This window comes from Crocodylus porosus, unplaced genomic scaffold (assembly GCF_001723895.1).
Source record: "Crocodylus porosus isolate Cpor-Errol unplaced genomic scaffold, CroPor_comp1, whole genome shotgun sequence".
NCBI classification, from domain to species: Eukaryota; Metazoa; Chordata; order Crocodylia; family Crocodylidae; genus Crocodylus; species Crocodylus porosus.
Window position 1 is genome coordinate 179,361,200 of NW_017728906.1, and position 16,838 is coordinate 179,378,037.

At 39.7% G+C, this 16,838-nt stretch overlaps 1 protein-coding gene across 1 annotated transcript in view; it reads right to left on the reverse strand.

Annotated features, from left to right (window-relative positions):
• YAP1 (Yes associated protein 1) overlaps positions 1-16,838 on the reverse strand; it is a 127,239-nt gene that overhangs the window by 42,434 nt on the left and 67,967 nt on the right. The window contains exons 2-3 of the mRNA XM_019528535.1: positions 15,453-15,568; positions 9,045-9,158 (exon numbers count right to left, since the gene is read on the reverse strand). Of these exons, the coding sequence (XP_019384080.1) occupies positions 9,045-9,158; positions 15,453-15,568 (230 nt within the window). The remainder of the gene's footprint in view (positions 1-9,044; positions 9,159-15,452; positions 15,569-16,838) is intronic.

Here is a 16,838-nt window from a genome sequence, read left to right on the forward strand (position 1 = left end):
CTCCCTTACTGAACTCATAAGATCAAAGACGTGGCAGGTGAGAAGAGGGTGCTGGGTCACCTTAATTGACACGGCAGGGGGCACTAGCGAGCTCATGGCCACTCGCAGGCCCCCGCTCCGTGACAGTTATGAACATCAAGAGAAAATGAGCACAATCAAATAATCCCACTACCTGCAAACATGCTTGGAGATGAACCTGAGAATCCCAGAAACTGGGGAGAAACTGGATGCAGACTGACATTTAGGTTCACCTCGTTACTGCAAATCTGCTATTAAACCTGACACAAGCAGTGCCCATTCCAGCTTTAAGTACTTGGTTGATTTCTTTTTTTTCTTTTTTTCAAATTCTCTTAGTATGTACCTTAGTATTACAATTTGTCTACAACTATAGATTACAAACTTTACATATCTCATTCTTGTTTATATTAAAAAGAGATTAGGTTTTTTGTTCTGTTACTGAGGCAACTGATATTTCAAAAATATGAAATTAACATAGGCAGGTCTTTGGAATTTTAGTCGTCTTTAAAGAAGGCTACTACTGTTTGCAAAAAAAAACAAAACAAAACATCAATTAAGAACTGCCCCTTTTGTATCCTAAAACACAGAAGCACAATGCTATGAGCCCAAGTTCCTAGAGTCTACAGTATCAACAACTGGCCACCCTCTTATTCCTACTTCACTTGAAACTAAAATGCTGCTGCAATTAATTCATTAACTTGCAGTTTTGTTTTCTACAGAACAATGGACAGTAATGAAGAGTAATTGTACAGCCTACATCCAGACCACTAACTTAAATATCATTCTTATATACTACTTTTTTTACATAATTAGCAGTAGAACTATTTTAAATACAAGATTCAGAAGCAAGCACAAGCTGATACAATAAACATTTCTGAACTGTGCAATATCAATCCAGGTTAGAAAAAAAACTCAAAATAAAAAATGGTTTCTGTACTGCTTTAAACCGAAATTGAGTATTAAGTTAAAGTCAATTAAGACACATTAGCTCTTACTCTAATATCTATAGAAACACATGCCTCCAAGAAATGCTGGTACTTTCCAGAATATTCCAGGACATCAGAAGAGCTTATTACTAGATAAAGGCATAAAATAGGTATAAGGAAAAACAGGCCTCTTCAGTTGTCTTAGACTAAGTCCTACATTGTTTGAAAAAGGTATGTTTACCAGAAGTAGAGAGCCAGGTTTTCACTGGAGAAAATCAGTGTAGTTCCTGAACAAGGAACTGGCAAAATGCATTCCTCTTAAATTGTTCTCAAAATTATGCCAGTGCTGAATTAATAAAACATTCTCTGTTATACAACAGTAGTAGTTGTCTTCAGTGTCCCTTGTGCACTTAACTATCAGATGTTGCTTTCTACGGCTGCATACATATTTTCAACTAATCCAGAAGAATTCTCCCAGTTTTGTTCCCCTGGGAGAAAAAAACCAGCGGGAGAGCATTGTACCACTGTGTAGGGTGTGAAGCCGAGCCTGGGCTGCCAACGCCGTCCAGCTAGGGGGTCTGTGTGCAGGCAATCCCAGTGTGCTCTGCAGGCTCCCCTGGTTGCTGAAGAGTGCTGACAGCAGCTAAGCACGCAGGGCAATGCTAACTAGCTGGCTGCCCCAGGAGACCATGTCCCCCTTAGCAATTCCAGGCTCTCCCCCTGTATGGCTCAAAGAGGATCAGAACTTACCTGCTGTCTTGGCTGTAATAGGCATGTCAACTTCTCCAACTGCCTGCAACACATCCCTACCCCTCTCCTACAAGCCAATGGATTCTGCACTTGCATAGTGCTTTGAGAGAGGATCCTGGTGAGGGATCCCCTATCTAGTTGCACATTGGATGTGGCGGGCAAGGCGGTGGGGGTGGGAAATGCTCACAGGGTGTGGGTCTAGTCACGTGGGTTAAGGTCTGGTCAGGTAGGCAAGGGTCTTCTTGGGTGGGTTCCCCCCATTCTGGAACCAAAGCAGCTAAACCCCACCTCCTCTGGACTTGGAGAGACGCACCCCTGCCTCCCTATATGTGGGTGCCTTCACAGCTCATGCCCCCCACCTCATGCTCAGACTTGCAAGACCCTGTCCCCAGTACCCAGAGCTTACCCTCCCCTGCCATGTTCAGAGCAAGCTGACCTTCTCCTCAGAACAGCTTCTGCTTGGTTGGGGTCAGTGTTTTTTCCCCCACCTCAGAATACCATTTCTGCTCCAGAAGAAAAATCTTGTAAATCTGTGCTCTTATGGTTTCTCCCAGGAGAACACTGAATTTCCTGATAGAAACTGAATGTCTGGACATGAACTATATCAATCCAGGCCAGAAGACAGGCTAGACAGTTTGCTCTTCATTAAAAGTTTTAGGAAGCTAGATGATTATATACATTTTTAAAATTATAATTTGCCTTTAATATCTACATTTTTCAGAGGCAAAAGCGTTTCTTTATATACCATAAACCCAACAAAAATAGTTGAAATAAGCAAGACTTCCAAAATCCAATGCAAGCCATCAATAAGTTTAGTAGTATCACGCTGGCACAAAAATTTACATAAAAGTACATGCTGCATCCTTATTCTAAAAATAACATAACTTGAAAACAGACAGAGCTAGTCAGAAGATAAAAGATAAACATACAGTTGATGCTAATTTTAAGTTAACCCTTCTACAAAAAACTGCTGCAGAGGAGAAATAGCCTGATCTACTCACATTTTTTAATGGCAGAGCTGTCATTTCTTTTTGTAAGCCTAAACAATTATACCGGTTTATATAACTGTATGTTCATTAAGGGCTGGATAGCATAAAGACAGCAACACAAAGTTTTCCTAAAGGAATAGTATAAAACCACTTCAATACTCAGGATATACTCTTATATCAGGATAGTTAAAGTGGTGCAAGACAGCACCTTTGTGAATCTGAGATCTCTCACTATCTGTTATACCTAGTCGAGTACTTTCTTGTCACTTTAAAATTTAATAAACCCTTATTAAAGGTGACTTCCTTTAAATGTTTGCTTCTCTGTGGTAAAGATGTTCTTTGTTCTGGTGCCTTGATGTAGCTAATTGGAGTCCTTTTTTCTTATTTTCTACTCTTGCACAATTGCCTGTTGCTTTCATTATTGTCAAGTCTGGGATGGTTTTTGTAAGGCAGGGAAATTTTGCTGTGTTTGTAGGTGATAAATGTTTATTCTTTCCTTTTATTTTTGTCTGTACTATGGGAGAATGATTTCTGCATCTGATCAATTTGAGCCACAAGAGAAGGCTGAGGGGGGATCTAGTGGCCTGTTACAAACTAGTCAGGGGGGGATCAGCAGGCATTGGGGAAGTCCCTGTTCCCCCGAGCACTGCCAGGAGTGACCAGGAATAATGATCACAAGCTGGCAGAGGGAAGATTTAGGCTAGATATGAGGAGGCGCGACCTCACCGTCAGGTCGGCTAGGATCTGGAACCAACTTCCAAGAGAAGTTGTGCTGGCTCCTACCCTGGGGGGTCTTTAAGAGGAGGTTAGATGAACACCTTGCTGGGGTCGTTGGACCCCAGTAATCTTTCCTGCCATGGCAGGGGATCAGACTAGATGATCTACTCAGGTCCCTTCCGACCCTAGAAACTATGAAACTATGATGTAAAATACGGCAAAGCAGCAGAGGCCTAATTCAACATGACAAATTTGCATCCGGGGGAGGGGGTAGGAAATCAGAGGAAAGCAAAAGGAAAGATTATAAAGAATGCAAAGCTTTAGCAAACTTTTAAAATCACAGATTGAAGGAAAACGAACATGGAAAATCCCAAAATCAAAAGACTACTGCTTTTCTCACTCATGGTACAGAAATACATACCCTGATGTAGACTTCTGTAAAATGGGACACACAAGAGGATGAAGGCTGGTATTAGGATTTCTGAAATAAGGTACTGATAGACTGATAGCTGATGTCTAATTGCTTTCCATTCTTCCAGTTTTGTCATGCATCTATGGTAACGGATTGATAGTCTCAAAAGCGAAGTACCTTTTCTTATATTTCAGGATAGAGTCCTGACAGCTGCGGGCTAAAATAGATATTACCAGAGACAAGGTTCCTGTCAAAAACAAGTGATGAACTTTTTTGAAGAGCAAGACAGAAAGAATTTGGGGGCCCTGCATTGAGAATTAGAATGAGCCAGCAAGCACGTGCACTTCTTTGATGGTTTACAGCAGGGGTAGCTCCCAGATCCAGTCGGCTGCTCTGCAGGCCACAGCTTGCACATTATATTGGACGCACAGAGTGGCATGGAGCCCAATCTTGGTGCGCAGACCCTGCCCAGCTGGAATCAGGATCTGGAAAGCAGGATCAGTCTCTAACCGGGTAGAGGTGGTACCCAGCTGATCCCAGCTGTGTTCAAGCGGCATAGGGCCCAAACTAGCCCTGCACCATTCACTGGTCAAAAAATGTGGGCACCATTTTGAAAAAGGGACTTAAAAAGCAATGGTCAATACAATATCCTTCTTGCTGTAATAGCCTCCTCAAAGAATGGAAACAAAGAAGGGGTTGAGCCCCAAATCCTAGAGGCAAGGATTTCTTAGGGTGGTATCGTTTACTGGACCAACTGCATAGCTGGGAGAGAGTTAGACGAGCTTTCTAATGCACAACATTCCTCTTCAGGTTTCCCAAACTCCTAGGCACAAGCAACTCCCTGGCAACAGACACCTCAGATGGCCAGAATGAGAAGCATCTTTGCCAGAAAACTTATATCCCAACAGCTTCAGCATTATTCTTCATAGGCTTTTCTCCTCTGCTGTGGAAATGTAATTTAAAAATTGGAAGGGGGGGGGAGGAAGGGCAGGGATTTTGGTGCAGAAGACAGTAACAGAATATTCTCTGTGAAATAAAGTCTGCCATGAACAATAGGAAAAGAGGACTTGACAGCACATTTTATTTCAGATTCCATGCTAGAGCAAAAGATCTTACTATCACAAGTCTAATTCCTTCAGTCCAGTCTTGAATGACTTCCTATGCCAAGATATGACCAGATCAGATCCACCCCTTCTAGCCGTTTCTTAGATTTCGATCAGCTGTGGGCCAGATCCAGCATGCTATAGTACACCTGGGAACCAACCCCATGTGCCAAGCCTTCACCAAATCCAGCCCACAGACTGACCCTGCCTGAAAGATCTGGCCTGGGGGGTGGCCCTGTGCCACTCCTGCAGGCGCCACAGGACCAGAAGGTTGAGCACCACTGCTTTAGAGCAGGTGTCAAAATCACCGGGACCTATGGGCCGGGCCAGATGAGGGGCATATGCCGGGCATCTGGATCTAGCCAGTGGGCTGTTTTGCAAACTGCTTGCAGCACGCACGCTGTTTTCAGCCCTGTACGCTGTATCAGGTACCTGCCCCAGCCCCATGTGGCACGCAGTGCATGGGGCCAGTTCAGGGTGTGCACTAACATGCAGGACACAGTGCTGGTCTGGGGCATGCACTGCATGTGGAGCTCATGCTGGATTGGCTCTGGGATGTGCATTCAGTCTGGATCACCCCTGTATTCAGCACTCAGGACCAGTTTGATGATGGTGCCACATGCAGCACACAGCTCAGACTGGCCTCACGTTGTGTACAGCCCATGCCAGACAGGCTTCATCTGCTAGGCCAGGGCCAGCATGTGTTGGATGCAGCAGGCAACACTGTGGGCCAGACAGCATCGCTGCATGAACCAGATCTGGCCCACGGGCCAGATCTTCGACACTGCTGATTTAGACATAGGCAATTCTCCTTATTCAGGTCTACGCTGATGACTAGGTTCAGAAGCTATTGACCCAGTTTCTGCGGGCCAAGATCCAGAGTACAACAAAACACAAGTGCATTAGATGGGTCTGAAGACCTCGAATCCATCCTTCAAACGCTTTAGGCCAGTCTCAGCTCTTCTATCTTCAGTTCTGTTTATTTTAGCACTTTCTGATTACAGAACTGATCCACTCAACTCCGGGGCATTGCTCAAAGCCCACATTTCATTGAAAGACCAATGAAGGAGAAGAATCTTCAAACTGCGCTCCTTTCAAATGCAGGACAAGTCTCAAAGCCACCGAATGCATGCACTCTGCCTAGACACTTGGGACAGTATGCCTAACTGAATATTTTCTTTAAGTCTATCCTTTACTCCAGCCATATTAATGAGAAACACCCAAAGACAACTATATATTATTCAAGAGCTAAATAGAAAGCAGAACTTTGTTTAAATCAAACCCCAACCTGATGAGGAGACTTAATTACAGAGAAGTAGAGATGGACTCTCTGACAGGAGAGGAACTGAGCAGCGGCAAGTGGTGGGGTCCTCCACCCCTCCTGGTCTACAACACTGGGTCCGAGGAGCTTGTTTGCACTGTTTTCAATAGTTTCTCACCCTGCATGGTGACAGGATCTGTAAAGCTATGATCAAACAATTCTGAACGCCTCCTTAATGTCATTTAAAATCAAAACAGAAAATTATCCTTATACTGAGCACCCAAAGATGAATTCATCAAGGATAGCTTGCTTCAAGTTTTCCCAGTCAACGGCTCGTGGAAACGAAGCCCTTCTTTGAAATTAGGCTGTCCTAATAGCAGTCCTCAGAAATAAACAGGATTTTCAACTCCTACTAATCACTGAAAGGTAAACTTCTAAGTCACTCAAATTTTATTTAGAGTCACAGCACACATTTTGTGAAAATCTGCACATGATAAAGTAAAATAAACACTAGGCACGAGCTAGCTCTGTCAACAAAACTATAGTGTGTACTGTGCTGAAGTGGCCTGAGAAGGTCAGATGAGAGAAGGAAACAAGAATAAGATTTTATACTTTCTTGGCACGGATGATAAAAATGTAAACCACAATACAACACGTACAACTTCAGATTTCAAGGAAAACTCCTTCAAGCTCAACAGCAGCTAGCAGCTTGTCTCTGTTTGCCATCACTCTAGATCAGAGGAGCCCACATGCTTTTTTCTTTCCTGCCCCCTTCAGTTACACTTGAGCTCTTTGACTGAAAAGGCCTGGAACAGATTAAAAGTCCAACCACAAAATAAAAAGCCTTGGCATGTACTCAAGCCTGTCTGGGATACACATACACAGTGGGCCCAAAAAGGGAAACTATGCAGCAAGAAAACCGTATGCAGTCTTTTGGATATTTCTGACCTCGTTCAGTTTAACTGCCACAGCCTTAACATTTCATGGGACTTCAACATGCTCAAGACAAGTAGTTGTACCCTCACAGCTAAGTCTGCACTATTTACAGGAGTTGAAATTAGTTCTTAGAAATGACATGCGTCTTACTCATGACCTTTGTTACTTAAAAGCTTCCCTTCCACCCGTCAGGTTTTCATTCCAGCTGGCTACCCAGGCTCTTACCATTCAAAACCGTAAGCCGGTACACAGAATCGGAGGAAAGTACATTTCCTGAGATTACCCAGGGAAATATAATTGGCATGTCTCTCTTCATTGTAAAGTGTAACACTATTTTTCTAAATGACAGCTTCCTGTTTCAACCTTATTCAAAGTTGTGCTTTACTAGCACGGTGTTTTGCAACGCACAAACAGGTCTGAAACTCGGAAGGCGAGCGTTAAAGCCAACATGGACATCTGCCAAAGCTGACAGCTTCCCATGTATGCCCCACCTTTGACTCAAATTGCACAGTGGTTCAACCTGTCTACAAGCCAACTAGCAGTTTATGAACAAATTGCAACCGTGCAAAGTTTTTTTTGAAGAGCAGATGGATATTTATGTTTAAAAACACAGGGCTACAAAAGGAAAAGAAAGAAAAAAAAGCTCAAGAGTTTTGAACAGCCATTTTAGAAATGCACTGTTGAATTTGAGTTTTGCAGCATTGTGTTTATATGGCATTCACGGAGTTAATGCCTCTCCCAAAAGGGGCCCACAGTTGTTGTTAGGTCAACCCCTGTAAAGCTTCAAAGGCTTTGTATCCCCTCAGCCTGACCTACTCAGTGATCTGCACACTGTTTTCATTTAGTTGCGCTGAGTCCAAGACTAAAGCTTGAAAACCACAATGATCCCCCCTCTCTCTCTTTATACTGTTTTTTCCATAGCTCTGGAAAAAATACCTCACAAATCCATCCAAAGAAACTGAAAATAGTGAATTATGAGGATAACAAATCAACTAATGCACCTATTCAAACTTACAGACTAAAACCAGTGGCAAAATTTTGTAAAGGAAAAAAAAAATTCTATACATATCAACCTTTTCTATAGTATACCTAACTTATCATTGTGGGTTTGCAGAATATTTTGTGCTCTGGAATTATTAATACTTGTTAATATTTTATTGCAACTTTTACAACATTCTCTTCTTATTGCATTAGTTTAAAAAAAAAAAACAGCCAACCAAACAAAAAAAAAATTACAAAACATGAAAGAATAGCTCCTCTAACTGTCCACTTCATTGCCCCTTTGTTATTTTAATTTAATTGACTACTTCTTTACTCACTAACACTGTAACTGTTAGAATTTTTCACGCCTCAAATAAGAAATTTGGATAATGCCACCAAACTTAAACATTTCTCTCAATATGGTGTGACAAAAGAAAGCTCTCTCATGATCATCACTGTGACAAGCTGGAATTATAAGCTGGTGTTTCTTTCAAATGCACTGAATTAGCATTATATGTTTACTGTGAGAAAACAACTGCTTCAGGAGCGCATAAAAGGAGTTATGGAATCAAAATTGTATCCAGTATAAAGTTTTTTAATTGCAAGTGGGGATTAAAAGCTTTGTTTATTAAGTAATTCTGGAAATGCGGAGTTTGGGAGCCCTCTGAACCATATGGTAAAACCCTAAATCTCTAGTGCCAGGAATAAGGTATGAATTTGAACCATATGGTAAAATCCTAAATGTCTGGTGCCAGGAATAATGTATGAGAGATGACAGAAATATATACTTATGTTTTTCAAAAGATTTAGTGTGTGATTCAAATAATAATTTAAAAAAAAATACTTTACTGCAAAAAAGTTGCTCAGGTATGCTTACAAGATGAAAACTGCTACGTGAACTGAAACTAAAAGTGAACCAAAAAAAAATTCTGAGGCAAGATGAACTTTTACCAAAGCGTGGGTCAAGCCTTGGGTCTAGCCAAGATGTGGTCTTGTTCTTATGGTTTATGTAGTAAATTTCTCCATCCTGGGTCATAGCTTGTTCCCATCCATCGGGGAGTGGGCCTGCAATATAGAAGGAAGGAATTCATAGTAGGCTCGTGTTTGGTGCAGCTGGAAAATAGCTCTAATTAAAAAAAAATCCCAACATTTTACATATAAACCAGTACATGAAACAAATAGTTTCAAGCTCCCGTCTAACAATCCTAAGGTAAGGATAGAAAAGGGGTGGATGGGAAAAAAAACCCCACACAGTTAAGTTATAAAGCATTCCCACAATTTTAGTAAGGACTTGGAGTTTGATTTTATAAACTTGCTTGTATCCTTTAATATATTTGCCTTTTTTTCCCCATTTGCTAAGGTCCCTATAAGACAGAAGAATTTTAAAATACAAAACCAGCAATAAGTCAAGCCTGCCATAATGAAACCAGTGTTAGCACCTGAAACGCGATCAGATCAGAAAGGAACTTCTTCCAGTGAGTAATGCTCAGCATCAGTATAGAACTGACACGATTCTGCTGAAGGGTCCTTGTACTGCTCCTCCAAAGACAGAAGCAGAGTTAAAATGTACAGAATGAGACCCCCCCACACACTTTTCATGCCCTTATCTGCTATGAAAGTGTTATGGACTACACAATTCTCCAGATATATGGCAATAAATAAATATATAAAAAGAAAAAGAAGAAAAAAAAAGAAGGTGAAGTGGAAGAAAGGCAAAAATTGAATACCTAGACAAAGAAAAAGAGCACTAATGCATTGGGAGGGGTGCTAAATTCCCCTCCCAACAGGTAGGCACACACAGTATGTCTACATTTAGCAAACAATCAGCTAACACGCACCAGTACAAAACACGGCCTCTGCTTAAATGGGAACCCTGAGCATCTTCCCTAGTCCCCAGATTCCCAAACAACAGGATGTGGAAAAGGGACTTTCCTACAAGAATATGCTTTCCTGATTTCAACTGTCTCATCCCTTTCATCTATATTTTATGTGGACTGCAAAGCTCTTTGAGATGGAGATGTACACATTTGTGAAGTGCCAAATGTTGAGGCCCACATTTAGTTAAGTGAAGAACATTTGGATTTAAACAATAAAAGTGAGGGCCTACACAAAAGTCTCTATGCATCCGCCACAAATTTCAAGAGTAAGAACAAAACTAGACAATCTTTATTCCAGCCAGCCAGCCATGAGAAACCCACTTCTTCTTCCATTCCTCCCATGCAATATAACCCCAATCATCTCGAGAGAGGGTGACTACCAAGTGCTCCGCTAACAAGCCTCCAATTCAAGTAGAACAGACTATTCATTTTTGGAAATTTAAAAAAATATATCTTTATTTTTATTCCAGTAGCACCCCACCGTCACTGTGGCTCCATTGTGCCAGATATAAATGCAAAAGAAAAGTGCCTGGCTCAAGCAGCTTTGTTAAATTACTTCACGCTGGCACTAATGGGCTGAAATTCACTTCTGTCTAGAGACACAGGTGGACTGCTCAGTAGTCATGAAGTTACTATTTGGGAAGCCTGCCCCAACAGTAACCTCTGTGCAATATTCTCCACTAACTCTTCAAACCATGCATTCCTATAAAGCCAAATTCAAGGCAACAACTATCATCCATCACGTTGTCCCAGAGCCAGATGAGGCACATGTTCTCAAAAAGGAAGAAAAAAAAATAGTTCCAAGTATGAGGGTATTGATGAAGTGTGGACACTTATAACTAAAAACACTGGCATCATACTAAATGAGAACAACTTTTTTTCTTTTTCTTCTTTTTAAAAGAAGAGTGTCCCTGTCCAAAAGAACTCAGCCTAAACACGCACAGAATATATAACTGACAGACAAATGAAATGGTTAGGCAACAACTCTGCAGAAAAGAAGGCTACAGGAAGAAGTAATAACAATGCAAGACATACTGTATAATGAGAAACATCTTATAATTTTTGGTATTTTAAACAAAGACTAAATTAAGACAGAATCTGATCACACAAGAGAAAAACCAGATTAATTTCTACTAAGGATTATGCAGATAAGTAGAGGTAAACAGATCCATACTTGCATCTGACTGATAAGGAAGTACAGATTACGGACATAGATAATTTAGGGGAGAAAACAGACCATAAAGATGAACTACACAAACTAAGTAAGGCAAGTTTAAGCAAGACCAGTTGAAAGAGTTGCCTAAAGCAGATATCAATATAAAATACCTGCAAAGTTTATCTGCAAGTAAATGACAACTAAACTTTTCTCCTCCAATTCAAGTCAACAAAATCCAATCAATGGAAAATCTTTTTGGTGCTTAATATCAGAATGTTCAATGGCCAAAAGGTCTAACATGACTTGAATAAATAGGAAAAAGCACGTAAGACCTGGAGAAATCTTGTACAATAGCTAGCACAATATTTTTCCAACCCTGATCTTCTATCACAAGATCCTCTGTAGACCAAAGTTCTCTCAGAGCTGTGAACTGTCAATACATTTCATCACAAAACTTCTCAAATGCAGGATGATAGATAATCAACCCATGGACGCTTTCTTCTTTTCAGCTTAAGGTTTAAAAGTAAACATATTTAACATTACCAACTGTTTAGAGTGTATGGCATCCTAAGCTAGACAGTAGAAGTAAATAAATCTCGATGTATTTATTTAAATCTATAATAAGCAGGAGGAACCTTCAAAATGCAGCGGAGTTGAAATGTATGCACTCCAGAGGGGTTGCAGTTCAATGCCTCAGCTCATTTACTAGTACAGTCATCTTTCCCCCAGGAGCTATGAACTGTACTTCACGCCCGCTTCTCACTGTTCCTCTTTTTCCCAGCAGCATTTCAGTGCTCAACTTTGACCCCATCTAATAGCCATCCAGAATGATTAGCTGTAAGATTAGAGAACTTCCATCAAACAAGTCTGAGGGGGAATGGGAAACAGCTAAAAAGAGAATCTACTGCCAAATTAAATGTGTAATGTCTCTAAAATTCAGCATAAAAGGGAAAGCAAACAATTTAAACAAATACAACAAACTTAAATACACTTATGTTACCTGGATATTTGTGCTAATTCTTTCATGCCATTATTGTATCAAGTGCAGTCACACAAGAAACAGTCATGAATACTTATTTTAAAACATTTATTCTGTATCTCAATAAGAAACTCAGTCACCTTATATCATTTTAACAAAAGACTAGCCAAAGTTAAGAACTGTTTCTTATAGAACTCTATTTAAGTGGCTCAGTGTTAAAAACATCTTTTCTATTGAACACGCAACATAAAAAGCAAGTTATTACTTTCCACCCATGGTGATAAGGTGGGAAATTGTCAATAACTTTATTAAATCCTATTTGATATAGGATCCTGAAATAGAAAATCCTACCTTTTAATAGAGCAGCCTCCCTCCTCACCTCTATGGTCCTAGGTATGTAGGGAGGCTCCTCGCAGCAAGCCCATATCAGCAAGAGTAAGGCTATATATGCCTAACAATCTTTCAAAAGAGTATTGAGATCTGAGGCAAGCAGCAGCTTTGCATATATAAATACATTAAGATGAAAACACCAGTTTTCTCCAGCAGAGAATAAAACATAGCTGGCTAAGTATACTTTCAAACAGTCAATGAATGGTTCATTCAAAAATCATAAGGGGAAAAGATGAAAAAAGCCTGTAGGGCATCCAGTCAATTGCTTGTCTACTGCAGAATTACGCCTTACAATGTACAGTCTAGTTCTTTTGTCTAATCTACTTTTAATGCCTTCAGTGTATGGGGTTCCTAAAAAACTCACTCCTGGCTTCCTATTTTAGATTTCAGTTTAAACGTTTCTTCTTTTGGCCTAACATACCACATTACCATCCCTACTTAAGCTTTCCATCTTCAGTTCTCTCTCCCATTTCACCCTATTTGCAGTGGGCAGCATTATCCTGCAACTTAAAAAACCCCCCAAACTTCCCCTGCTCTATTCATCTCCCGTTTCTCCACTTTAATTCCTAATTTAATCCAGAAAAAAAATCCAAAAAACAAAACATCCAACCTCCTGAAACACCCCCTGAACCTCGTTCTTTGATTTTTTTTTGTTACCCCTCAGCGACGTCTGATATTCTGTAGTTTATACTGACACTCTGGAGCAATGCTAGTTGTGAAGATCTGAAATCAATATGATGTGTGGGTTACATAAAAATTAACTGTATAGAGGCAAGAAGTCTCCTTTTTGTAATAACCCAGAAACTTATTTGTAAATTGACTACCTTCAGGTGCCATGATAACTATATTTTGTAATTTCTCCAAAATTGTCCATGAAATCTTTCAAGACAGCAAAGTACATTCCACTGACAAATACATTTACATCAGAAAATCTCAACTTCTGGCATCAAGAAACTCAACTCTTCTTCCTAGCCTTACAGAGCAATTCCTAAGCATAAGAATTTCAATTAGGACAGTTAAAAAATTAAAGTTCATTATTGCCAGCAGTAAAAAATATTATGATATTATGACAGCACCCAGAGGTAAAAATCCCATTAAACCAGTTGCTGCACAATACTTGCACAATGCTGCACAATCAACAAGTGGTCAATTCAATTCTTTGAATTATGCTCCGTTATTTAAGAAGATATTTAAGAAAATAAAAAACAAAAATTACCACATACTCAACAAAGTAACAGAACACATAAGTAACAAAGTATGTAAGTTGGGTAGAAAACAAATCTATTGACAACATTTGCAATGAGTATATTAAATCAGTCATGTATCAGAAAGAGTCAATATGTAATGTATGGCGTTCTAGAGTTCTTTTCGTTCACAGAAAACTTGTTAAACACAAAAAACTATTAGCTCTACAGGTGAAATTCAAGAGCTAAACATTACACTACTACAACTGATGTACATGTTTACTTTGCATCTCATTTCCAAAGCATGATAGATAGATGATAAAACAAAAAGGACAAAGTGATGAAAATCTTTGTAATTCACACAGAAAAACTTGTATTGGCTTATCAGTAATCATTTTTCATAATTTATCAAAAAAATCAGACTTTTGAGGCAGAATGAGAGATTTTTTCTTTTACTGAAAATCAATTTAAAACACATAGCCTAAGATAAGAAAATTCAAAATTATTTTGATTTATAGACTTGCATTACACATTAAGACACCATTGTACACTAGCTCCAAATCTCCCCCTACATTTTCCACAGGTAGGTAACTGGAGTAAAATTACTTACTAACTTACTTTTGTTTTTCATTTGGATTTTGCTCATTTGACACTGAACACTAAAATTCTCCTTGAATGTTGACTGAGCAAGTTTAAAGGCTGCCTTTTTTAGATCCTCCATAAACCCTGGGTTACAAACTGGTTTTGCTAATTTTAAAAGGTAGTGTGTAATCAATTATCAGTTTTATTCCAAATCTGTCTTGCATGTCCATTTATCGGACATCAAAATCCCTTTCATCGTAATCCTGTAATGACAGCAACGCAAAGTTTTTAAATATATCTTGCAAACAGAACACAGGACTGTGAATGCTCAAGCAGTAAACATCTAGCTCTCTGGTGTAAGCAAGGAGATGAATAAATTGAGGGTGTGATAGTGGGAGTGGCCCCATTCCCTATTCTTTTGAAGTTGCCAAAGACAATCCTGCAGCATCATGATTACACAGCTGTTGATTGTCTATTGTTGTTCTGGAAAATATGATCACTAATTTATATTACTCTTTCAAATCAGAGAAATACCAAGACTGTAACTACATTCAGAGTAATGACTGCCTTAAATCCAACCAAGGTCTCTCTTCTTTTGCCTCACTGAATGCAGCACCACAGCCAGGCCAGAAGAAACTCAAGACAACGGCTTCATTAGCCTCACCTTTAGAAGTCACAACCACAAATAGCCCAGTTTCAATCATGCCTGCTTATCTTTTGCATTTAAGCATGTTTAATAAGATGAACAAAAGATGCGTGAAAGCTCCCTCTTTTGGGGTCATACAACAGAAAAGTAGATAGCAAGAGAAGTGAGGAGATAAATCATGAGCTCAGATGAGGAAGAAGAGACAGGAGTAGCAAAAAGGTGAAAAGTGCATCAGTTACCAAAAGTTAGTATAAAATCAAGTTAATCTGCCTGAGCTCTGGAGCAGTAGGTCCAGGGACGATCGAAAAAATGAGGCTTTAAGCAACAAGAGGGAGCACCTTGCACCACAAACTCACTTCAGAAGAAGGTGGAAGGAAGCTGCATTTAGGAGGTAGACTGAAAAACCAGTTGGCCACAACAGCGAACAGATTAAATGTGAATTAAGTCAGAAGGAATTAACATACATCCAGTTCCTTAAAACATTAAAAGCAGAAAAGTGGTACAAATGCATCAATGGCTCTTACAGATACTGATTTTTTTCTTACCTGATGCTGAATTCATTATGTTCGGTTGAACTGGAGGACTGGTGGGGGCTGTCACGTTCATCTGGGAAAGCATGGCCTTTCTGGGATCTTGCCATGTAGTTGTTTGATCAATGTGACTAAGACAAAACAAACCAGGGAGTTAGTCATGTATTCACAACAATGATTTTCTAGAGTACAGAAAGTCTAGAAACAAGGAGAGATTAAAAACAAACAAACAAACAAAAAAACTTGATCAGCAAAAGCAAAGTTCAAAACTGTTAGCAAAATCTTCCTTCTCCCTCTGTTTCATTAGAGGTTAGATTCTGTCACATTTTCTTCATCAAGAGGCTGAATTGACTCCTGGTAGGAAGAACAGGCTACAAGAAGCTATTTAGTGCAAATAAGGGTATTAGAATCTAACCCATTCTACTTCAAGTATTTGCACATGAACCAGACCTTCTTCCCCATTATTCTCCCTTTTCAAATGAGATTTCCAAATCTTTCCAACAAAACAAATTGTGTCAAATCTCAGGTACAGTAAAGTAACTTAATGTGGTGCATGTTTTAATCCCCACCTGTTAAATATTGACAAACAATAGCAAGATAATGAAAAAGCTACCAGTATGTCAAGTAATTTGAGAATTTCCAAAGTGTACTCTCAACATGGGGCACATCTTTACAGACAGGTAATTTTATGGAACATGGTCCTTCATTCACACAAGTCATATGCTAATAATAACAGAGATTCACAATCCTGAATAAAATTGAAGACTTTTCAGGAATAACCATATCCATCCCCCCTCCTCTAATAACATATGAGTGGGAGATCCACATTTAACGTCAATATTCCATTCAAATCTCTATCATATTTAAAACGTAGTATGAAGTATCATGTACTGATATGAATGTATAGCATGTGTACGTCATACGTCGTGGGATGAATTAAGGCTGGAATATCAGTCTTGGCTGAGAATTTTCCATTTGTGCATTAGTGCTGCTGCTGCGTTTTCACACGCAAGACAGACATGCTTTTGCTCTGAAAGAAAAATATTTTAAGTGACAAAACTGTTAAGGAATGGTTGTACTAATCTAGACTGGTGGCTTGATTTGTAAAATTCTTAATTAATTGCAACTTATCCACAATTAGCACCACTGGTCTTAATAGATCAGAACAATGAAAAATGGTTCTCAACTGTCTTTCCTGAAACACTCAGATTTCATAGATTTCATAGACTTCAGGGCTGGAAGGGACCTCGGGAGATCATCGAGTCCAGCCCTCTGCCCAAGGGGCAGGAAGTCAGCTGGGGTTATAGGATCCCAGCAAGGTAAGCATCCAATTTACTCTTGAAGGTGTTCAATGTAGGTGCTTGAACCACCTCCGCTGGCAGACTGTTCCAGACCTTGGGG